This window comes from Cervus canadensis, chromosome 21 (assembly GCF_019320065.1).
Source record: "Cervus canadensis isolate Bull #8, Minnesota chromosome 21, ASM1932006v1, whole genome shotgun sequence".
Lineage (NCBI taxonomy): Eukaryota > Metazoa > Chordata > Mammalia > Artiodactyla > Cervidae > Cervus > Cervus canadensis.
Genome location: NC_057406.1, coordinates 28,404,802 through 28,428,947, shown reverse-complemented (window position 1 = coordinate 28,428,947; position 24,146 = coordinate 28,404,802). Strand labels below are relative to the sequence as shown.

The following is a 24,146-nucleotide window of genomic DNA, read 5'->3' as shown; positions in this document are numbered from 1 at the left end:
CAATGAAAGCCCAGCACAGGCATAAACAAATAAAGCAGGACATAAAAGGGAAATGTTAAAAAAATGAAAAGAAAGAAATGAACTAGGAAGTGTATTTACTAAGAAATACTAATACCCATCTAAAATCTTTGTTTTCTCTAATTGGTTTAATACTTTATCTTTCTAGAAACTTGAAATATAAACCAAAACCAGAAAACAAGTCAAGGACTTTGCAAAGTGTTACAATTAAAGAAAAAATGTCAATAAAGACTCTATTCCCCTAAAAACCGAGTAACAACAACATTTCAAAAAAAATCAACTCGTGAAAAAAAATTAACTCCTGTATTTCATAGTCTTATAAGGAATCTAGGTTACAAAGTCTAACTATATAATTACAAAGAGAGACTAAAGCCCAGAAATGTAAATGAGCTCAAGCACAGAAGACACTCTGCAAAAAAGACAGGATGAATATTAAAAGAGCCACCAACTTTTAGTTAAGCTTCCCTGGTCAAAGCTGTTAAAACAAGTCCTACAGGCAGTGTAACAGCTAAGACCCCACCCAGAGCCAGGACCGCCGGCCTGCTCCAGGGGCTGTGTGACTCTGGGCAGGATATAGCCTGTGTGTACTTTCTCACTTCACTGGTTATGTGGATGCAGTTATGAAAGAAACAACGTGAAGTTGCTCAGTCGTGTCAGACTCTTTGCGATCCCATGGACTGTAGCCTACCAGGCTCCTTGATCCATGGGATTTTCCAGGCAAGAGTACTGGAGTGGGTTGCCATTTCCTTCTCCAGGGGATCTTCCCGACCCAGGGACTGAACCCAGGTCTCCTGCATTGCAGGCAGACGCTTTACCATCTGAGCCACCAGGGAAGCTATGAACTTAATCACGGCTTCAGGGAACTATGTGGATGCAGTGAACTTCATCAAATCCTTTCAATAAGCTCAAGCCTCAGATTCTTAAGCAAACTAGACAATCAATAGTGGTTTTATTCTAAAACAGTGTGTCGATCTATTTTTTTTCTCCTGAGAAACAAAATATAAGTTTGGGAATCCTGCTTTTTTAAAACTATTCAAATAATCACAACTTTTTTCAAATACTGTTTTCGCTTACGCTATTAAAAGGAACTGAATATTCATTGGAAGGACCGATGCTGAAGCTCCAATACTTTGGCCACCTGATGCAAAGAGCCAACTTTTTGGAAAAGAACCTGATGCTGGGAAAGACTGAAGACAGGAGGAGAAGAGGACAAGAGGATGAGATGGTTGGATGGCATCACTGACTCGATGGACATGAGTCTGAGCAAGCTCTAGGAGTTGGTGATGGACAGGAAATCTGGCCTGAGTGCTGCAGTCCATGCAGTCGCAAAGAGTCAAACATGACTGAGTGACTGAACTGACTTGATTAAAAGGAACTGGGGGAAGACATAAGGTACAGAATGGTTCTTCTCCTTGTTTCCTGCAGCCACACTAATGACAGCAACAAAGAAGAAATATGTACACCCACAGCTGGGCTTCCCTGCTGGCTCAGCAGTAAAGAATCCACCTGCAGAGACGCAGGTTCGATCCCTTGGTGGGGAAGATCCCTTTAGGAAGGAAATGGCAACCCACTCCCATATTCTTGCCTGGGACACCCTGTGGACAAAGGAACCTGGCACACTATAGTCCATGGGGTCACAGAGTCACAAACGACTTAGCGACTAAACATCACCCACAATCAGCTGAATTCAACCAATTAATGAGTGACTTTACACAAAGAGTGTGACATGTGAGTATAGCATAGCTAAGTTCTGGAAGTATAAAGATAAATAGGACCTGATTTTAAAATATTATAGCCTAGAGAAGAAAACACAACTGGATACTTCAAAACAACACCATAAATATGAATTAGAATTATGGTGACTTTTGAACCCAGAAGAACCTAGAGTATCTTTGAGATCTTGGATACAGCAAAGACACACCTACAATATTCTGGGTTTGTCTAAAGGATAGGAAATACAGACACATAGAGGATATATTAACAGTTTCCTATTCTCAGGGAGCACACATTCTAGCAAGAGATGAACAGTAAATAATACTCCATTGTGATACGGCTAATGCAGAATTTGAAATGGACCATGAGTCTAACCAAGTATTGGGGATAGTTTGCCTGAGAAATTGTTCAAGGTAAGACCTAATCAAGACAAGAGTTATTATATTCATCTCCTGACTTCCATTTAGAGCACTTGCCAAACCATATCTGAGTTCCAAACCACTTTTTATTGTTTAGTCCAAAACCCTCGCTTCCAAGGAAAAGAGTCAAACTGAAGTTCAGAGAAATGAAATCAACTGCCAGATTTCCTGCAGGCAGTCTCTAGTAACGCCAGAGCTACAACACTGATTATTCTCACTGGAGTATTCTTTCCACATTTTACACAGGAGAAATGGGAGGATAAATGACAATATGAATTAATCACAGCCCTAGGCCCTTTACATATTCCATCTCACTTAATCATAACACTAAGATATGTCTCCTATTTGGAAAGGTAAGGAAACAACTTCTGAGAAGATAAATTATTAAGACCAAGGCTTTCTGACTTACGGATTCATGCTCTTTCACTACCCAATGTTCCTTTCATTGTTTCAGTGATAGATGTGTCTAGAAAAATACAGTTAAGGTATTGTTCCAATAAAATCCTCAAGGAAAAAAACTTTTTACTCAGAAATAGTAACACTATTTCTCTTATTCATCACTCAAGAGATTAGGTTTTCTTTCCTTTAATTCAGTTTCCCAAGTGTGACTTTTTCCCCAACTTGACCCCCGCTCAAATTCTCTTCACTTCACACCTGTACTATTCCTTCTACCTCCTAATTGGTCTCCCAGCTCCCAAGCTTTCTTTCTCTATCTTTGCCACGTGTGATTAATTTTCCTGTAACACAGTTTCATCATTAGTCCAAAATACATTTTAAAATACCTACAATAAGTGTTAGGCACTGTGCAGGTAATGCAGCTAGAGCAGTGATCAGAACAGACGCGGTTCCCTTCTCAAGGAGCACACACTCTCACAAGAGCGACAGGCAGTAAACCATCGCTCAGGCTGTGAGAAGGGCAATGCAGAACTTGGAGAGCTAGCACTATGAATCTAACAAAGAATCAGGGAGAGGGAGAAGTAAAAACCTGGTCACTGCTAGGAGTTACAAAAACAGAAGTCGGGGAGAGCCAAAGAAACCAATTCACCAACCTACAGTGGGAAAGCTGGGCACACCTGTGTTGGCACAAAAGGCCACACTTGTCCCGTTGACTACTTCCCAGTTTTCAATGTGGAACCTCTTGTCTCGGCAGGAAGTTTCCTGAATATGCTAGGCCTTTCCTTCCTATGTTTCATTTCAGCTTTCTAGAAATTTCCTTTTCATCACTCAACTAACCCTAAAATCCAGTCCCTTTCTCCCATCAAAACTTTAGTTATCGACTATCATACTCTACAGTTCTGGCTTTTTTCTTTTAAATATCACCATTTTATTTATTTATTTTTGGTTGCCCTGGGTCTCTGTTGCTGCGCAAGGGCTTTCTCTAGTCCCAGCGAGCGGAAGCTACTCTTCCTTGTGGTGAATGGGCTTAGTTGCTCTGCAGCATGTGGTATCTTCCCAGACCAGGTATCAAACCTGTGTCCCCTGCACTGGCAGGCACATTCTTCACCACTGTACCACCAGGGAAGCCCTCTACAGCTTTAACTTTGTATACTGTGTCACAAACAATTTCGTCTTTTTAGTCTCTTTAAAAACTAACCAAATGGGAAGACAACACATGTATATTTCTTATCACTAAACAGGGTTCAATGCCAACCATCAGTCAACGCTCCACAAAGATTTTTTAAGCATCCAAACATCCACCTGATTTCCTATCCAGGCCCAAAACTGTTCAGTTAGTTCTAAGGTCAATGTCATTATTATTTCCACAAGTGTATACTATCAGTCACAAAAATGAACTCAACCTGTGGTAAAATTAACTGCAAACCCATTACCATTACTAGAAAACATATCTGAAAACCTTTTAGTAATAGATCAACAGTGTTACATATTAAAAAACTATTAAAAATGGAAGGCATTAAGAAGCCTTTTAGGTCAACCATATATATTAAATGATTAAGATGCAGATTTTGTAATAAAATCTTTTGATATGGCATATCCTTTTGCAAGTTTCTGAAGCGTTCATTTACAGATAACATGCCACACATTTAACAGCTTGTTTAGTACTTTTGGGGGCTTCCCACGTGGCTCAATGATAGAATGCACCTGCCAATACAAGGGAAGACACAAGTTCCATCCCTGGGTCGGGAAGATCTCCTGGAGGAGGAAATGGCAACCCACTCCAGTATTCTTGCCTGAAATATTCCAAGGACAGAGGAGCCATAGGGCTGCAAAAAGTCTGACATGACTGAGCACTGCGCATAATTAGGTATGGCTTCCTAGGCGGCTCAGTGGTTAAAAAAAAAAAAAAAAAATCCACCTTAGATGCGGGTTTGATCCCTGGCTGGGAAAGATCCCCAGGAGAAGGAAATGGCAACACACTCCAGTCTTCTTGCCTGGAAAATCCCATGGAGAGAGGAGCCTGGCAAGCTACAGTCCATGGGGTTGCAAAGAGTCGGACACAACTGATCAACTAAACAACAGCATAGTACTTTTTGGCATTTCAGATCTTAAACTGCTTCAACAAGAGACCAATGTTAGCTTAGCTAAAATTGGCTCAAACGCACAGTCCGTCCCCCGCCCATGAGGTCAAGTGCTTTGTTTCAGTCACTGCCGTGTGTACCAACACCTAGAATAGTACCCACATAATGGGGCTTCTGCCTACATCTGTGGACTAAATACCTACCTATCACGTAATAAATGCTTAGTAAAGTGTGTGCCAAATACAGTACATGTAATCCCCACAACCACCTGACAGGAAAGGAACTATTAATATCCCTCTTCTGCAGATAAGAAACCTGAATAACCTAAATGACTGTCCCACGGTCACCCCGCTTCAGTGACAGCCAGAATTCAAATCCAAGCGTTCTGACTCATGGTGTACTCTTAACCACATCTCTCGCTATCCTTCTCTCATTAACTTCAAATTTTCCATTTGTCCATTTGCCTGTGATAAAACGTTGGGCATTTTTCTACTATAAATGCTTCTAAACAGTGGTTAAAATAAAAACAAAAAAGCCCAAATGCCTATCCATTTTGGATTTTCCTATCAACTTATATTGTAAATATGCTCTTTACAGAAATTTACAGAGTTTCCAATCATTTAAAAAGTATTTATTAGGCACCTCTGGATTGCCTCTATCTAAACTGACAGTTCTTAGCTTAGACCAGACACTTCTGAGACTGATAAAAACTAGTGACATCTTCTCAGAGAAACATCCACATAAAATTTTCCATTCAATCTCACTGACCTTACTAGAGTATGCCCCCAGAGAAAAGCTGGCCTTAAATCACTATACCAAACACAATAATCCAACCAAAGGCATCAATTCCTGGCCCTCACTTTATAGTCTTTCTTATACAAATTCTACTGCTGGTATTTCAGTTTAATTCTAATAACTGAGTACGCACTGTAAGCATGTACTGTTAGATACTACAAAGATGGAAATGAGCTAAACTGTCCCTGCTCTCAAAACTACCATGTTACAACAAAAAGGATGAAGCAAAGCATCCAAATAAGAGGTCTTCTTCACAACAGTCGACAGGGCTCCTTAATAGAAACTCATGTAAACCTTAAGGAATTAAGGGTCAAAGATGTTAGCAAGACTAAGATTTGAATCTTATCCTTTGCCTCTTGATTACAGGCTCTTCAGGTTGCAATATTCTACATCCTCCCATCTATATAGAACAGAGCCACAAACTGGGAGGAAAAAGCAGAGAAGAAATACAAATATGGTACTAAAAGCAATACCATATATCCTTTTAATTAAAAGACCACATTTACTTTTAATTAAAAGGAAGACCATATTTCCTTTTAATTAAAAGGAAGAAGGAATTAGTATCAAGTTTAAAAGGACCTGGAAAGAATTTGTCATGGTATTTTGATGGGTTTTGAAAGGCTGTCTCCATCAACAAAAATTTGAAGCAATTATTTTGTATCATAGTATGAATAAAAAGAAAAGTGGGGGAAATGTTATCTGCTAAGTAAAGATGTATGAAGAAAATATGAGCAGGTACATTTAGGTCATAAAATCCTTGGCTCTCTTTCTCTCAGAAGACTTGCTCTGAGGAAGCTAGTTGCTAGGTCCTAAGAACACACAAGTAGCCTTATAGAGATACTGACTTGGTGAGTAACAGAGGCCTCCTGCCAAAAGCTATGTAAGTGAGCCGGTTTCCAGCCCCAGTCAAGCCTTCAGATGACTGCAGTGCTGGCCAACACTTTCGCTACAATAGGAGACTGAGCCAGAAACACCCAGCTAAGTAGCTCCATTCTTGACTTTTATAAACCACAAGTGATAATAAATGTTTGTTTCTTTAAGTTGCTAAATTTGGAGCATATTTGTTAGACAGCAATAAATAGCTAACACAATAGTCAAGGTGTGAAATCGCTAACTTTGTTTGGCATCAAAGTTTGTGCTAATTAAAAGTTTCAGAGCAATATGCAAGATGGTTGAGAGGGAAGCATTTTGTCTATCTCTCACCATATCCAATGGAGTCCTTCCTGCACATGGTAAATACCTAAGCTTGCTAACAAACTAGCATACACACAAGATTTCCTAACTGACCCAATGAAATAGCCTCAAAGTTTCTTAAAAGTAAAATGGTTCCCTTGAATCTTTTCATATAAGTTCAATCCTGAAAGCTGTAGCTCTATTGTTGTTTACTTTTTAAGCACAGAGTCATACCTTCCTTAACTGAGAATTACAATACATAATCAATGAAAACTGAGACTTGTTAGCAGCTCTTCTCTGAATTTAGTCAAAACTAAAAGGTAGCTTAAAAGTGGTTCCGGACAGACTATGAGCAGCTGCTTCAGAGTTGAAAGTGAGCAAAATACTTTTCTCAGTATTTGACTGCCTCATCCATACAGAGCCTTAATAATCTTGATGATAACCTCAGCATGAAGCCTTCTAGTATTAATCCAATTTAAAAGTTTAGCCTCCATACTAGAAAAAAATCTTCCCAATACTGGGAACGTGGACAACATAACCCTGTTTTCCCAGTGTCAAAACGATCTTAATTATACCTCAAAATCTGCAACCCATAAGGCTGGGAATCCAAATGTTAATTCTCAAAACAGTAAGGGCCTGTAGTCTATGCTGATCATTAAGCTTCACACTAAATGCAGTTCCCTATCACTCTATCCTTACAAATGCACCCATCCCTTGACATCTGACTTTACCTAGAAAGGCTGATAAAAGCGGCTTTTTCAAAATAAGTCATACCTTATATTCTAGCTGGGGAGGAAAAACCATAATACAGAAGAGAGAAAAATAACCACAAAATACAGGCTGTTATTATCAATTCACTTATACAGACAAGCAACTAAAAATATTTTCATGTATAATCTGATTCAATAGCTAAAACTAACTTTTACACTAAAAAAAATTTCACAGGCATTTTAAGTTCTAAAATTCTACTTAAAAGTCAACTTAGGCTCTGAAATTAACTTAAAAGGTGGTAACTTTTTAAAAAGTACTTAAGCTTAGATTCAAAGTAAAATAAAAGCTAGTTTTTAGTGGCCTCACACAGCTAAATATTCTCCCCAAAGAAAATTCCATTATCTTTATAACCGAGTTAAGAGTAAACTATCTATCAACTTTAAGGTTTCCTAATCTTACCAAAATAAACATCAGTACACTTAACGCTGGTTCTGAATAACTTTCTCCTGGGGAAAACAATGTTTTTGGTACCGTGTGACTTAATCACTTTATAAATTAATCATTTTCACAACACTTCAAATATGTGTTGTAAACTGACTCCTTGGATCACAAGCTTTATATCCAGATCTTTATAGTTAGTTCTTTCTTCAAAAGAAGCACTTAAAAGTTAAAAATATTTAAGATATTTCAACAAGTTCTAAAGAATGTTACATAAACTCAAAAGTATAATCTTATTTCAAAGTGAAAGCTCAACAGACATTCTAACAAAAATGAGTAAATTCTAATAATAATAAAATCTTTGCAACAGGAATGCCTCATGTTTTTAAAAAGCACTTTAAAACCACGATATCCTTCCATCAGTTACAAATATAAAGACTTCCTACCATGAAATCAATCTATAAAATCCACAGATTGATGTAATCTGCATGGCAGTTTATAAGAATTATAAATCCTTTGCAAACTTAAAATAACTCTCAAAAAAAAGAAACTGAAAGGCAAAGGAGGGGGCATTTCACAGTTAATATTATGAAGATCACAACCAGTTTCACTAATAATATAAGGTTTTTTTCACACAAGTGATAAATTCATTACCCTCTAATGGTAAAAAGATTCCAGCATCTTGTAGTCTCTAATATTTAAGCATCCAGAAAAGCAAGTATGCCTTTTTATCAAATTTTAACCTTATTTGGACTTGTGGCACCAGTATCTTATTCCTTACTCTGAAATGAGGTAAGAATTACACATTCAAGTGAGTATCTAACAAAAATTACGTCAAAACTCCACTTGCTGAAGTATTACTGGACCAACTATTCATAGTCTCCTAAAATGACACAGTAGATAGACATTACATTTAAAAAACGAAAAAACCAAAAACCTGGCACGTACTGCTCGTAGCTTATTTAAAGAGAATAATTCTAACTCTGGTGAAGTGGAACTAGCAAGGGACTTGAGAACCTTTGTTCAGATCCAGCTCCACCACTTCCATTCCATAGTTACTGTTTTGAGTAAGACACTTAACTTGCTTCTTCTCTGTTTAAGTCCTGCACCAGAGTTGTGAAAACGAAATGATTGGCACATTTAAATCCTGCAGTACTACTAGGCAAGTATGTGTGTTTACGTGTATATGCTAGGTAAACGGAACAACTGTGGAAGACGCTGAATTGTATGAACTAACGTCAACTTTTAAATATCTACTGGTACCAATGAAGGCGTATACAGTAAAACGACAAATAACACATGCTTCGTTAGGCAGTTCACATCAATTATTAATTTTCTTAAAGACATTCTCCTTCCTATCCTGCCTACATAGTTCAGGACAATTTTTTTTAAAGGTTTGCAGTCTTATTTTACCCCATTCAAGGTTATTTCCTTAGATATTAAAATAAATGTCATATAGAATTTGATGCTGTATTTTCAAAATATTTAGGGCTGTGAATTCCTCATAATACTAAATATAAGCCAATGTGTTCATTTTTATCAGTTAACAATCGAATTCCTAGAATTTCAGAATACTTAAACTTTCAAATCCAAGCCAACATCGATTGTTAAAATTCTACTGCTCATCCAAACATTAGCAGACGGTCAAAATAATTGCTATTACACTTTAGATGCAATACAATACGCATGACGTGGTTCTGTTCTATCAAAATAAAATACATTAACAACCAATCAGTTAAAATATGAAATCTTCCGGAGATGAAAAGTAATGACAATAACATCTGAAACATAACAATGAATATTTTAAAGCCCCAGAAAATGAAGCGCATTATTGTTAGTCTCCACATTCTTTCTAAAAAGCTTTAGAAAACTACTACTAATCCCTTCAGAAATCTCGCCAAAACATGACTTTAAATATTATCATCTAAAATCACGACTCACGTTGAACCATTAGTGTACACAGATTTTAAAACGCATACTAACATGTTGTACCTTAAGACTGCATTTGGTTACCATTCCAACTCTCTTCGGCTCGGTAAAGTTACCTTAAACGACACCAACTCATTATTCTCTTACACAACGATGTGTACAGTTTGAGAACTTTCTCCCCAGTTTGACCACCAACCAAATAAAGAGAAGTTATTAAAATCATTTTGGAGACCAGGTTAATGACCACACATGAGGAATTCTGGAAGCGCTAGTCAAATAGCAAAGAACAGTCTTTTTTCTTTTTGAAGTAAAAGAAAGTGATGGTTGGGGTCCCCCTCCCTGAACAAGGAAGTTCTCTTACATCCAGGCGAGACCAGCCATGTTGGAAAACACTTGTCAGTTACAGTTGTGACAAGTCTTAGCCAACACCGCCCGGGGAAGCTAACCTTGTGTACCGAGGTGTGTACATCAAGGCCCTCTTCGGCTCCGCCGGAGGTTCTGGGCCTACTTTGGGGATGGTTTCCGAGTTGGAGCCGTCCTTCGGTCCGAACGGAGTGCAGAGCCGAGGGGGAAAGAGGGCGGGGAAAGGAGAGTTGGGGGGAAAAGGGTTTTGAAGAGTTGGAAGCCGCTATCCGCAGCGAGAGGGGCGCGGCGGCCGGGAGAGGTTTCCGAGTTGAGAGCCGGGGGGGGTGGGGGGGAGGGGCCGAGGATTCGGGGAACAGGGGGGGACTCTCGGCAGAAAAGTCCCCCTCGGAGGGGCCCAGGAGCGCCAGAGGAGGAAGGGAAGCGGGGGAACGCTTCGGGGCACTGACCTGTCCTCCGAGTCCATGCGGCTCAGGGGTTCCCCATCCGACGACATCTCCAAGCTGCCTCGCCGGCCCCCGGAGGTCGCGCTGCTTCCGCCTCCCCCGGTCCCGTAGCCCTCGTCGCCGCCGCTGGAGACGACGCTGCTGCTGCTGCTGCCGCCCCCGCCGCCGCCCTGGCTGCCCCGCGGTCCCTTGGGCTCCTCCAGGCCCTCCTTGCCGTCCCCATCCCCGCTGCTGCTGCTGGCGGCGCCGGGGCTCAGCGAGCGCGTCTCGTCGCTGCTGCTCCCGCCGCTGCTGCTGCCCACCAGGCTCTCGGCGCTGCTCTCCTCCTCGCCCCCGCCGCTGCTGCTCTCGTCCTCCTCCTCCTCCTCGTCGTCGTCCTCCTCCTCGTCCTCGTCCTCCCCGGCCTGGCTGGCGCTCTCGGGGCTCGGCTCCGACATCGTCTCCGCCTCGCCGCCCCCCACTCCGCCGCCGCCCCCACCGCCGTTCAGCAGCAGCGCCGCCACCGCCTCGGCCTCCGCCTCCTCCTCCTCTTCTTCCTCCTCCTCCTCCTCGGGGGGCTCAGCCCGGCCCCGCGCCGCCGACCCGGGGCTGCCGGGGGGCAGAGGGCTCAGGCGGGAGAGCTCCTCCAGGTCGGCCATGTCGGTGAGAGCGGCGGCCATGGCGGCGCCTGCTCCTCCTCCTCCTCCGGCTCCTCCGCCTCCCCGCCGCCGCCGCCGCCTCCCTCTCTCGACTCTCGCTCCTTCGCCCCCCTCCCAAACGCCCCAAACTCGGCCGACGCCGCGGCAGAGCGGGAGGAGGGCCCGCGAGCTGCGTCAGCCTGCACACGCGCTACGGAACCCGCGCGGGGACAGGCGCGCCACTGCGCGCACTCACGCGGAGACGGCTGCGCGCCTGCGCGGCGGCACGCGGTGGCACCTCCCCTCGGCCGCGGGCTCCGCGCCCGCGCCCCCGGCCGCGCCCCCTCTGGGCCCCCGCCCCGACCCGCCGGGACTCAGAGTTTCCGCGGGGCCTGCCCACGCCTTCCCCAGCCGCGCGGCGGGCGGAACACGCGGAACGAAAAGCTGAGCGCCGGACGGCGATTCTAACAGCCCCCGCCCCGAGGGCTCACGATCGAGTCATTCATTCCGGGGGTGTTTGGGGAGCGTTCCCGGCGCACGGGCGCTGAGCCAAGAATCGAACAAGTCCCTGGGCTCTAGAGAGCTGACAGTCTAAGAGGAGAGGGGAGGAAAAAGTAAAAATAAATAATACAGTGCTAGGTACTGAATCCATACGCGCGACGCAGAGCCACAGGTTTTTATCTAACCTACGTTCGAATACCCCGAAGACGGGTTAAATCACAGTCTGAGAGCAAACATCTGTGTGCAAGATCTTCAAACTTTTTAGCTCTTGAGCTCTCTGAAACGATTTTGTGCATCTTCGTACATCCACATGTTTAAAGTGACATCCACATTTTTTCCCAGCCTCATATTTTATGACTGTCACACTTTTTTAAATATAGTCAACCAATGAATCCTAAATTCCATACGGATTTAATACCCACCAATATCTTTTAAAATACAGTCTCGTTTATACTTGGGCAATTTCCATTCTTTATCCTCTGGAGCTCATTTACATTTTACATTTCCTCCAGAATTTTATCCTCATATTTTATATTTGAACTGTTTTATTGATCATCATATATTTCCCGTACACATCTTACATACACAAAAAATGTGTATCGAAATTGAAATTCAAGGATTGTTTCTAAATCTCCTGAGAGATTTCCCCACGGGGAAGGCATGGGCAGGCCCCACGTAAACACTCTTAAGACTTATTTCAACTGATCAAAACAAATATATTTCAAATATTTACAAATAGATATTAAACCCAAAAGTTGGAATTTTGTTGGCAATGCATCTTACAGAGATGGAATTAAATACTTTTTTAAAAGCTAGATTATTTATCAGTGGACGAGTATTTCTAGAATGAAAATGAGATGCTTTCATTCAGTTACAAGCTTTTAATTCCTTGGATGTAAGCGCTGAAAAAACTTGTTCACATAAATAAGTACATGAGAATGAATGAAGTTTTGTCAGAGCAATGCAATTCGATTCTTTGAACTCTTTCCAAATTATATGTCCCCCGAAAAAACACATAAAGATCTAACAAGGAAAAAATACTTTTAATGATCTACCCGTTGACAACTCTGACTAAGTTCTTTCAACCTTGTTGAAAGCAAGTAACTGAACACCACCTGACTTGTAAAAAGATGTGTTACTCATTCTCATTCACCACTCAATTGTTCCTTTTTCTGGTGTCCTGGAGGATTTTGCATACCCTGCTAGGTAGGTTAGGAAGATGGGTGAGGCAGAGTTATGCCTTTCTTTTGTAAAGTAGGGAAGGGTCACTTAGGATAAGGGACGCTGGAAAGGAGTCCACCTTACACCTAATCCCAAGGCACATTTTCAGGCAGGTCAATTCTAGGTGTAAGAGAAGGGAGAATCGGGGAACTGATTGTCTTAAAACAGGCTCTGCGCTCAAACACATCTTAGAAAGTCTTCATACATCATGAATACCCCAGCATTATGTCTACAGTCTTAGGCCTTTGGATAGCTTTATGTGTTCCATATGTTGCCTCAAAAGAAAGTAAAAATAAAAATAATAAATAATAGCATGGGGGATTATGGCTCACAGATACCTTCAAAACACTCATACAAGGCTAACCACAAACATTTCAACCTCAAAGCCACTCTTTGAGATTGACTGGGAAAGTATTTTCATCCTCCTGTGTTGTCAATTAAAAACTCTCACAGTTTAACTGAAAAGTGTGTATTAAGTGTATGTGCCAAGCACTGTATTAAGCCCTAGAGATTTTGGCTGAGTTTGGCCAACTTATTGAAGGAAAACATCATGAAGAATGTAGGATCTGAACAGTTGTGTACGTAACATACACTACATTTACGATGGAGCCAGATCTTAAAGGTTGAATAGACTAGAAATCTGTGTGAGGGGGAATTCTAGGACTGAGACATTGGAAAAGCATAAAAATGTAATTTGTGACTGTTAACCATGAGAAAATGAAGCTACAAAAGTGAAAAAGACTTCAAGATGAGATCACAGAAAACCTTGAATAAAAAGGTTGACTTTGAAAGATGACAGTGTGTATGTATATATATATATGTGTGTCTATTTAGAAAAATTTTTAAAGGTGTGATATGATTAAAGTTATGTTGTAAGGTTATCTAATGTTACAGGTGATATGGAGAAAAACGTGAAAGGAAGGAGAGGTGCTTGGCAATTAGATATGTGGAAATGGCAGGTATCAAATCCACAAGTGAATGCTCTGACTGCAGTATTTATACTTGAAGACAAAAACAAGCTATCTTAGAACTGGCTTTCTGGAAAAAAGAAAACAAGTCTGTTTCCGATCACTGGAGTGTTTTTTTTAAATTGCAAATTTTTTGAAAAATTGAAAGAATTGGATAATAATAAACACTTGTACACCTGCTTGCCTCTGTGTGTGTGTGTGTGTGCGCGCGCGTGTGTTACTTGCTCAGTTGTGTCCAGCTCTTAGCCCACCAGGCCCTGTCCATGGGATTCTCCAGGCAAGAATACTGGAGTGGGTAGCCATTCCCTTCTCCAGGGGTCTTCCTGACCCAGGGATCAAACCTTGGTCTCCTGCATTGCAGGCAGATTCTTTACCATCTGAGCCAGCAGGGAGGCCCATGAACCTGCCAACATTCATCAATCAATAATATTTTGCCACCTTTGTGCAGTCTGTGTCCCTCTGTCTCTGTTTCTTTCTCTCTTTTGGTTTAACTGCAGATTAATTACTCTGCAAGCATCTCCTTAGAACGGGGTCACAATGTCACTGAGGCATTCATGAAGTGTTTGGCCAGAGGCAGTCCTCTGGGTAATACAATTTTTTCAGTTGGCTTCAGGTGAGAGGCTGGAGGAAATGAAAACACCATGGTCTGTAGACCAGTGCCCGTCCACTCCCTGGTCCTTACCAGCCTGCAGCTAGCTACAGGAAATTAGCTTCAGGAAACTTTTTCTGAATATTTATTTGTGTTTATTTATTTATTTGGCTGCATTGGGTCTTAGCTGGGACACATGGGCTCTTTAGTTGTAGCATATGGGATCTAGTTCCCTCACCAGGGACTGAACATCAGGAGTGCCGAGTCTTAGCCACTGAACCACCAGGGAAGTCCCAGGGAACTTCTATAACAACTGGGCAGAGTAACTTTATATCTGCCAAACCTAATCATCAAAAAGAGGCTTTTATTTTTTATTATGTCATCAGTTTATTTTTATCTTCTTAATCTGGTAATTTTTCAAGAGCATCAGTCCCCTGGAAAGTAAAACACTGTCCTTCATAGACTGAGACTCACTGCTGTGTATTTCCCACCTTCCTGCCTGGAGACTGTGACTCTACCTGTAATTATGTTACCTAATAACACACCATTGCGTAAGAGCTATTTGATTAGGAATAGTATTCAAACTCATCAACCACAGTACTAATGGGGTCAAATTAACGACGATAACTTGAATTTCACTGGCACTCCCACCTACCAAGCATACTAACATAGGCAGCTCACCCCCAGTTTTCTGGGAGCCCCTGGGGTGGGGGAATCTCTCCTCTGCTCACACCCTGCTAGCCCAACGGCTCCCTCCCCAGTTCTGCTCCTTCAGGAACTGCAGATTCCTATTGAAACAAGAGGGAACGGGAGCAAGGCACAACTTTTGAAAGAATGACATAGCCCGAGGGCACAACATAAACTGATTAGAACCAAACGGGTTCAAGATGGCAGACAAGTCAACTTGGACTAGACTCTGATCTTCAGTCAGCAAGCTAAATGACATACCAAGAGGTGCCAGGGCAGTTCCAAGGCACTGTCAAAAAACCAAAAAGTGGGCAGCGGCCCAATTCCTGGAAATCTCCACCCCTTCCCCCAAATAGTTCAAATAATCCTCCTACTCATTAGCCTATGAAATTCACCCAGCCCGCAAAAACTAACCACTTCCCCACACCACACTCACCCTCTGAGATGGCCCATACTCTATCTGCAGAGTGTGTTTCTCTCTGAATAAATCCAGTTCTTACCCAACACTTTGTCTCTCACTGAATTCTTTCTGCGATGAGACATCAAGAACCTAAGCTTCATTAGGTCCTAAAACCAGATCTATGATCTCAGTTGGAAGACCGTGAGTCTTGGCTGGGTTTGAGTCCCAGCCACATGGGTTTAAGTCACAGGCAGGGTTTTGACTGGGTTCGAGTCCTGGCCACGTGGATTTGAGTCTCCAGCTAGGCTTTTGGCCGGGTTTGAGTCCCAGCACATGGGTTCAAGTCCCAGTCTGAGGTAAACGGTTTTATTACCTGGACCTATAATACAAGCAAAACAGCCAAAGCCACGGTGTAGCCTGAAGAAATGGAGATCACTGTGTTGACCTCTTTTAGGGGAACCCTGGAGCAGACTGCTTGGCCCACACAGTTTTCAATGAAACAGTTCTTTATGTTTTTACTCAGAGATCTGTCTCTCTTAGGAACCCAGACATGCTTTCATGAACCTAGGCTGGTGACAGAGTTGAGTAACAGCTACCCCAAGCTGTTATTTATTACTCCCCATTCAATGACTAAGTCTTTCTTCTAGGGCTTCTCTATCTAATTCTCTTCCATGAACATGAGTCCTGTTCAAGGAAGCAGTGTCAGCCCCCAGGTCAGCAGGCTTCTTTCAGCCCTACCTGACCAGTTCCCAGACATGCCCAGACAAGCTTGCATCTCAGCAACACACCCAGCTTACAGTCAGGCTGAGATTCCTACTATATCACACATAATGTATTTCTGAAAAATTCTCTATAATACGCAGCCAGAGCAGGTTTTGCGTCTTTATTCAAGGTTCCTCATTCTTGTTAACAATGTCATGGTGAGCAGAATCAGTAAGTGTAATGACTTCACTCTCTGATTGACTTGACATCTAAAGAAAGCATGTGTGAAAAGAGACAATATCTTATTGGAAGATGGAATGATTAGATCTTCCCTGGTGGCTCAGACGTAAAGAATCTGCCTGCCAATGCAGGAGACGTGGGTTTGATCGCTGGGTCAGGAAGATCCCCTGGAGAAGGGAATGGCTGCCCACTCCAGTATTCTTGCCTGGAGAATCCCATGCAAAGAGGAGCCCAACAGGCTACATCAGACAACTCTGAATGACTAACACGCTAAAGCTGAAAAGAACTCAAAATCTGATGAAAGCTTCTCCAATTTGTAGATCATCATCCACCAAAATACAACCAAATAATGATTATAGTTTTTCCTTTTATAGAAGTATCTTACATTTACTGTAGCACTTTCTAGTTTCTAAAGCTTTGTAGCATCCCTTAACTCATGAAACTGGAGAAGCTGTGTGGCGTGGTGCTAAAAGCATGAGCTTTGCGACCAAATTGCCTGGGTTCAAATTGTGTTTCTTCCAGTTATTACTTGCGACCTTGGGCAACTTACTTGTTTTCTGACCTGTAAAATGAGGTTTATAACAGTACTTCCCTGAGGGTTGTTGTGAAGATCAAAAGTTGAGTATCCATGAGGGACTCAAAAAGAGTACATGTTAGTTACTATCATTATCATCATCTTCTTGAGGATTATAGGGTGTTTTTTTTTAAAAAAATGATTTTATTTATTTACCTATGGTTGTGCGGCATGTTCTTGCTGCACAGGCTTTTTTCCATTTGCAGTGCTCGGGTTTCTCATTGTATGGCTTCTCCTGTTGCAGCACGTGGGCTCCAGAGCACAGGCTCAATAGTTACCGCTCATGGGCTTAGTTGCTCCCAGGCATATGGAATCTTCCCATACCAGGGATATGTATCTCCTGCATTGCAGATAGGGAAAGTGACTCAAAGTCACTCAGTCGTGTCTGACTCTTTGCGACCCCATGGACTATATAGTCCATGGAATTCTCCAGGCCAGAATACTGGAGGAGGTAGCCTTTCCCTTCTCCAGGGAATCTTCTCAACCCAGGGATCAAACCCAGGTCTCCCGCATTGCAGGCAGATTCTTTACCTGCTGAGCTACCGGGGAAGCCCACAATTAAACTTTTTGAGTTAAAGGTTCTGTCATCAGTAGGACCATTTAAAGATGTAACTGCTTTTTGGGTGTTAATTTTCCACCATAAGGAGATCATATACATGTCTGCTATTTTTGAATAGTTTCTCATTGTTAATTTAGTAAAATGCTTTTTCTGTAAACTAGCAATGAAAGGATAGGCAAAATATGAAAAGTAAATAACATAAACACCATGGTTTTGACCTTTCATGTAATTTATATCTAACTTGCTAACCAAATAACTTTTTAAAAACTTATTTATTGAAGTATTATCAATTTACAATGTTCCAAATAACTTTTTTTTCAACATCCAAAAGTCTCTCAGTTATTGAAACTGAATTTGATAGATTAGTTATTGTAACATACAAGTAACAATACTAGTTAGCACTTTATCCATCAAATCTCTAAGAAGGCAGGGAAGAATCTAAACATCATATTTAATATATGACATATATATTTTAAAAAGTTGGAAATTCCCTGGCAATCCAGTGGTTAGGACTCTTCACTTTCACTGCCACCCCAGGTTTGGATTCAATGCCTGGTTGGGGAACAAGGACCCTACAAGCCAAGGGGCATGCCCCCCCCCCCCAAAAAAAAAGACAGCCTTGAGCTTCTTTTAAAAAAACAGCATATCAGCAGTTTGGATAAACTGCCTCAAGCTTGAAGTCAAAATAAAAACAAACAAGCCAAAAAAAGGCAACCCACCTCCTCCTTTCCTGTTTTGACTACTAATCTTACTCACCCTCTTTTTCTCCTTCCTCTTCCTTTTCTCCCTTATTTCATTGCCTGCTCTTATCTACTTTACAGTCCTTATATATCTTGGTAAATTATTTTTCCAAGTGAATTTGAATGAGTTATTTTGGTTCTGTTTTTGAAGAACCTATTAAGCCTCCTCCCTCCTCACTCCCACAATGTGGATCTGCTGGACATATAACCTCCCAGCATCACAGACAACTCGGCTTGGCTGTGTGACTAAGTTCTGACCAACAAGCTGTAAGCAGAAGGGATCACAAACTCCCAAGGAAGCTGCTTGCCCTCCCTTATTTCATTCTTTGCTCCTTAGAAGAAAAGCTCTGACAAACAAACACAGTGTAGTAAAAAGCAGAGACATCACTTTGCCAACAAAGATCCATATAGTCAAAGCTATGGTTTTTCCAGCAGTCATATACAGATGTGAGAGTTGGACCACAAAAAAGGTAGACTGCCAAAGAATTAATGCTTTCAAATTGTGGTGCTGCAGAAGACTCAAGGAGATCAAACCAGTCAATCCTAAAGGATATCAATTCTGAATATTCATTGCAAGAACTGATGCTGAAGCTGAAGTTCCAATATTTTGTCCACCAGAGGCCAAGAGTTGACTCACGGAAACAAGACCCTGATGCTGGGAAAGACTGAAGGCAAGAGGAGAAGCGGGCAACAGAGGATGAGATGGTTGGATGGCATCACTGACTCAATGGACATGAGTTTGAGCAAACTCAGGGAGATGGTAAAGGACAGGCAAGTCGGGTGTGCTGCAGTTCATGGGACTGGACACAACTTAACGACTCAACAACAACAACATTTCACTCTTCCTGTGCCCCATCCTTAGGTTAGAACACAGACATGGTGGCGGGGGTGAGCCAGCCTCCACCATGCCTCCCAGGACCACACCCTAGGATGACAGGGCCCCAGCCTGCAGATGACTTCATGGCATGACTTCAATGCCACTCACCCCCATGGATTAACAACTCAGACTTCCTTGTAAAAGAGAAAGAAATCTTTTATCTAGTTTTTCATTTCTAAACTGGCCAAATCAGTATCTTAATTAACGCAGGTAAAATAAACAGACAAACATACTTTGCTGTTTTCCAGCAATTTGAGGCTCTGGTGAGTAAAATCCTTCAATTTCCTGCCTCTCCATCTATAAACTCATCTATATGCTCACTCATTTTTCTGTCCCTATCCTAGTCAAGGTTTAATACTATTGCAGAGTCTTCAGTTCAGTTCAGCTCAGTCGCTCAGTCGTGTCCAACTCTTGCGACCCCATGAATCGCAGCATGCCAGGCCTCCCTGAGAATCTTAGGCATCTTTAAAAAACAAAAAAGACCACAAGTGTATATATGGATTTTTTTCTTCCACTTCTTGGGCACATGGCAGCTCAGGTGGAGATCATGCTTCTCCAGCATCCTTTATGCTCCCTTACACCCAGTTCATAAACCTAAGCATATCTAGTCAATCCAAGCAGTGGATTCTTTGGGGGTGGAGAGGAGCAGCTACCAAAGAAATGTGAATATAACCAGTTCTATAACCTGGGGTGAAAATCTAGCTCCCTTTGTACTTTTAGGACAAAAGTTACATGCCAAATGAACATTGACTTTAGATACAGAAACATTTAAGGAGCAGGATTCTATGCCCTGGAGCTATTATGATGAAATCAGAAATCCTGGCTCAACAGAGAATAGCTTAGGAGGCATTGCTAAGGGCATCAGACAACAAAGTTACTGTTCATGCAAGCATAAGGTAAGTTTCCTAACCATTACAGATAATCCTCATACCTTGAGTAACTTTAATTTCACTCTAACATTCACATTCTATTTAACAAATCACCAGCTTCACCAATACCAAACCCATTTTTATAGTCAGTATGCCAATTAGCAAGGCTTATGGAGGTATTCATCATAGAAGAATATGTTATCAGCAAGCTCTGGAGTGTGTCCCTTTCTGATCTAATGCTAGCAGAAGACTACTGAATTGAGTGGTTTTTTTAAGCATTATTTCACCCTTTATAGAATTAAAGCTTACACTGTCAGCAGATATATATATATATATACATATATATATATATAACATCACACTAACTATACTGAAATACAGTATTTTTAAGTGAATTACAGAAATGTTATCAGTGACTGGTAGTTCCATGACTAAATCCTCACCAGGAAAATATGAGCAGAGGTGATGAGTACAACCTCCACCTGAAGCGCCCTTGACTTTCTTTCCCATGTGCTTCAACAAGGCTGCGCCATCGACTCAACTTCAACATGTAATTATGGCGAAGCAACTAGATGAAAGGAATATGAACCCCTGACTGATTTCATGGTGCAAAGCTTCATGCCTGTCGAGACTTACCAGACTGTTATATGTTGTCAAAGAAATAAGCTTCTATTTAAGCTACTATATTTTAGGGTGACTTTTTTTTTTTTTTTTTTTTGCTGCATTGGGTCTTCGTTGCTACACAAGGACTTTCTCTAGTTGCAGCGAGCAGGGTTCCTCTCTCTAGTCGCAATCTGCAGGCTTCTCATTGTGGTGCCTTCTCTTACTGTGGAGCACAGGGTGTAGGATGCATGGGCTTCAGTAGTTGCAGCACATGGGCGCATTTGCCCCATGGCATTTGTGATCTCCTTTGTTCCTTTTCGACAAGTGGCAGTGTAGCCCTTGCATATTTCCCTATGATAAGATAGATGTCTGTGTATGAGAGATGATTTTACAAATAAAATATGCCGTGTCTTTGTAGCTATTAAAAAAAAAGTCCCTTGTATTGGCAGGCAGATTCTTAACCACCGGACTACCAGGGAAGTCCCTGGGGTGACTTTTTTTAAAATGGCAACTTAGCCTTCACTGAAATTAAAAACATTTACAACTTAACCCACCAGCTTCCATTCCCTCTTCTGAGTCTTCAATCCCATCCTCCTTTTTGTTCTTTCTTTCAGTTCATAAACATGATCAGGTACTTTTGTGGTTATAAAGTAAGTACTGATTCCATTTTCATCTAAACATCCAAAATGTAAACTGCACTTGCTTATTTCACTCTCTCACCTCCCATATACTGTCTCCCTACTGTACAATAATGGGCTTCCCTGGTAACTCGGATGGTGAAGAGTCTGCCTGCAATGTAGGGAGACCTGGGTCTGATCCCTGGGTTGGGAAGATACTCTGGAGGAGGGCATGGCAACCCACTCCAGTATTCTTGCCTGGGAATTCCCATGGACTGTAGTCTGCCAGGATCCTCTGTCCATGGGATCGCAAGAGTTGGACACAACTCAGCGACAAAACCACCACTGCAAAATGATATCTGATCCCACTACATGTTCATAAACTACACTCAGTAGAATCACTAATTGCCAAATCAGTTCTGACCTTACAAATTTGCTATCACACTATGATGAGAATAAGTCTCAGATCAAATTCTGCATTGCGCATGCACTTTGTGGCATATCTTCCTTTTCTCTCTTGATTTCTATGATGCTACAAAGGAGTTCGTCAAGGCTGTATATTGTCACCCTGCTTATTTAACTTATAAGCAGAATACATCATGAGAAACTGGGCTGGAGGAAGCACAAGCTGGAATCAAGATTGCTGGGAGAAATATCAATAACCTCCGATATGCAGATAACACCACCCTTATGGCAGAAAGTGAAGAACTAAAGGGCCTCTTGATGAAAGTGAAAGAGGAGAGTGAAAAAGTTGGCTTAAAGCTCAACATTCAGAAAACTAAGATCATGGCATCTGGTCCCATCACTTCATGGCAAATAGATGGGGAGACAGTGAAAACAGTGGCAGACTTTATTTTTGGGGGCTCCAAAAATGGTGAGTGCAGCCATGAAATTAAAAGACACTTACTCCTTGGAAGGAAAGTTAGGGCCAACCTAGACAGCGTATTAAAAAGCAGAGACATTACTTTGCCAACAAAGGTCCATCTAGTCAAGGCTATGGTTTTTCCAGTAGTCATGTATGTATGTTAGAGTTGGACTATAAAGAAAGCTGAGCACCAAAGAATTGATGCTTTTGAACTATGGTGTTGAAGAAGACTCTTGAGAGTCCCTTGGCCTGCAAGGAGAGCCAACCAGTCCATCCTAAAGGAGACCAGTCCTGGGTGTTCATTGGAAGGACTGATGTTGAAGCTGAAACTCCAATACTTTGGCCACCTGATGCGAAGAGCTGACTCATTTGAAAAGACTGATGCTGGGAAAGATTGAGGGCAGGAGGCGAAGGGGACGACAGAGGATAAGATGGTTGGATGGCATCACTGACTCAATGGACATGGGATTGGGTGGACTCTGGGAGTTGGTGATGGACAGGAAGGCCTGGTGTGCTGCAGTCCATAGGGTTGCAAAGAGTCGGACATGACTAAGCAACTGAACTGACACTCATCTAGATTGCCAATACCCTTCATCATTTCTTTTTGCTCTCCTGTTCTTTAAATGTTGGTTCCCAAGTCTACATCCTTAGCCAAGTCTCTTCTTATTTTACAGTTTTCCTGGTAAATAACATCCAGTGTCCTTATTCTGATGCCTTGGTGATGAATCTCAAGAGGATCCCAGATTCATTTTCTACATGTCCTCCCTAACATAGAGGATCCTTCACTTATACGGCACCAGTAGAAAAAATTGTATCTGTGTCTGTCCCACAGTTTCCCCATGTATTATGAATTGACTTCAGCTTTTTTGTGTCCTTCAAGAACTGTCAGGCTCTTCGAGTGAACATCAATAGAAGCCACTAATTGAATCAGGAGGAAGCTATTGCAAGCCCCTTCCCCCACCCAACATTCACATCAGATGGTAGATTACAAAGCAAAAGAGCCTTAGTCCAAATTCTTCGAAATGTATAAATTTTTATTTGCAAGTGGACAAAAAAAAAGTCATACTGCACCCAGTTAAGGTTAAGGAAATCCTCACTCTCTATCCTAAGGCATGCCTAAAGCATCTTGTATGGAGAGGCTCACTCCGAGGTGGGTGGAGCAATGCCCAAACAGCAGAATCAGCCAACTTTCTACTCTGTCTGTCAGTAGACACCTCCAAGAACTCAATAGAAGGTGCACCTAGAGATTATCATACTAAGTGAAGCAAGCCAGACAAACATCACATGATATCGCTTATATGTGTAATCTTAACAAAATGATACAAATGAACTTATTTATAAAACAGAAACAGGCTCACAGACATAAAAAATGAATTTATGGGTACCAAAGGGGAAGTGAGGAAGGGATAAATTAGGAGTTTGGGATTAGCAGAAACAACTACTATATATACAGTAGATAAACAACAAGGACCTACTATATAGCACAGGGAACTATGTTCAATATCTTGTTATAAAGTATAATGGAAAAGAATCTGAAAAAGAATATGTATATGTGTGTGTGTAGGCTTCTCAGGGAGCTCAATGATAAAAAATCTACTTGCCAATACAAGACATGTGGGTTCGATCCCTTGTTGGGAAAGATCTCCTGGAGGAGGAGGTAGCAACCCACTCCAGTATTTTTGCCTGGGAAATCCCAAGGACAGAGGAGCCTGGCAGGCTACAGTCTATGTGGTCGAAAAGTTGAACACAACAGTAACTCAATACACACACACACACACACACACACATATATGTAACTGAATCACTTTGCTCTATATCAGAAACTATTAATAATACAACAGTATAAATCAACTTCAATTAAATTTTAAAAAATAAATTTAAAAGAGTGACTTCCCTGGCGGTCCAGTGGTTAAGACCGTGCTTCCACTGCAGGGGGCACAGGTTCGATCCCTGGTCAGGGAGCTAGGATCCCACATGTCATGCAGTGTAGCCAAAATAAATAAATAAATAAATAAATAAATAAAAGAATAAAGAA

General features: G+C 41.7%; 1 protein-coding gene across 2 annotated transcripts in view; it reads right to left on the bottom strand.

Annotated features, from left to right (window-relative positions):
- The window catches only part of AEBP2 (AE binding protein 2), a 67,036-nt gene extending 55,677 nt beyond the window's left edge, over window positions 1-11,359 (bottom strand). The window contains exon 1 of one of the 2 annotated variants that reach the window (XM_043440159.1): window positions 10,486-11,359. In XM_043440159.1, the coding sequence (XP_043296094.1) occupies window positions 10,486-11,141 (656 nt within the window). In that variant the 5' untranslated portion in view covers window positions 11,142-11,359. Of the gene's footprint in view, window positions 1-10,119; window positions 10,264-10,485 lie in introns of those variants that run through there. The other variant, XM_043440160.1, reaches the window with a different exon arrangement.
- Window positions 11,360-24,146: the final 12,787 nt, after the last annotated feature.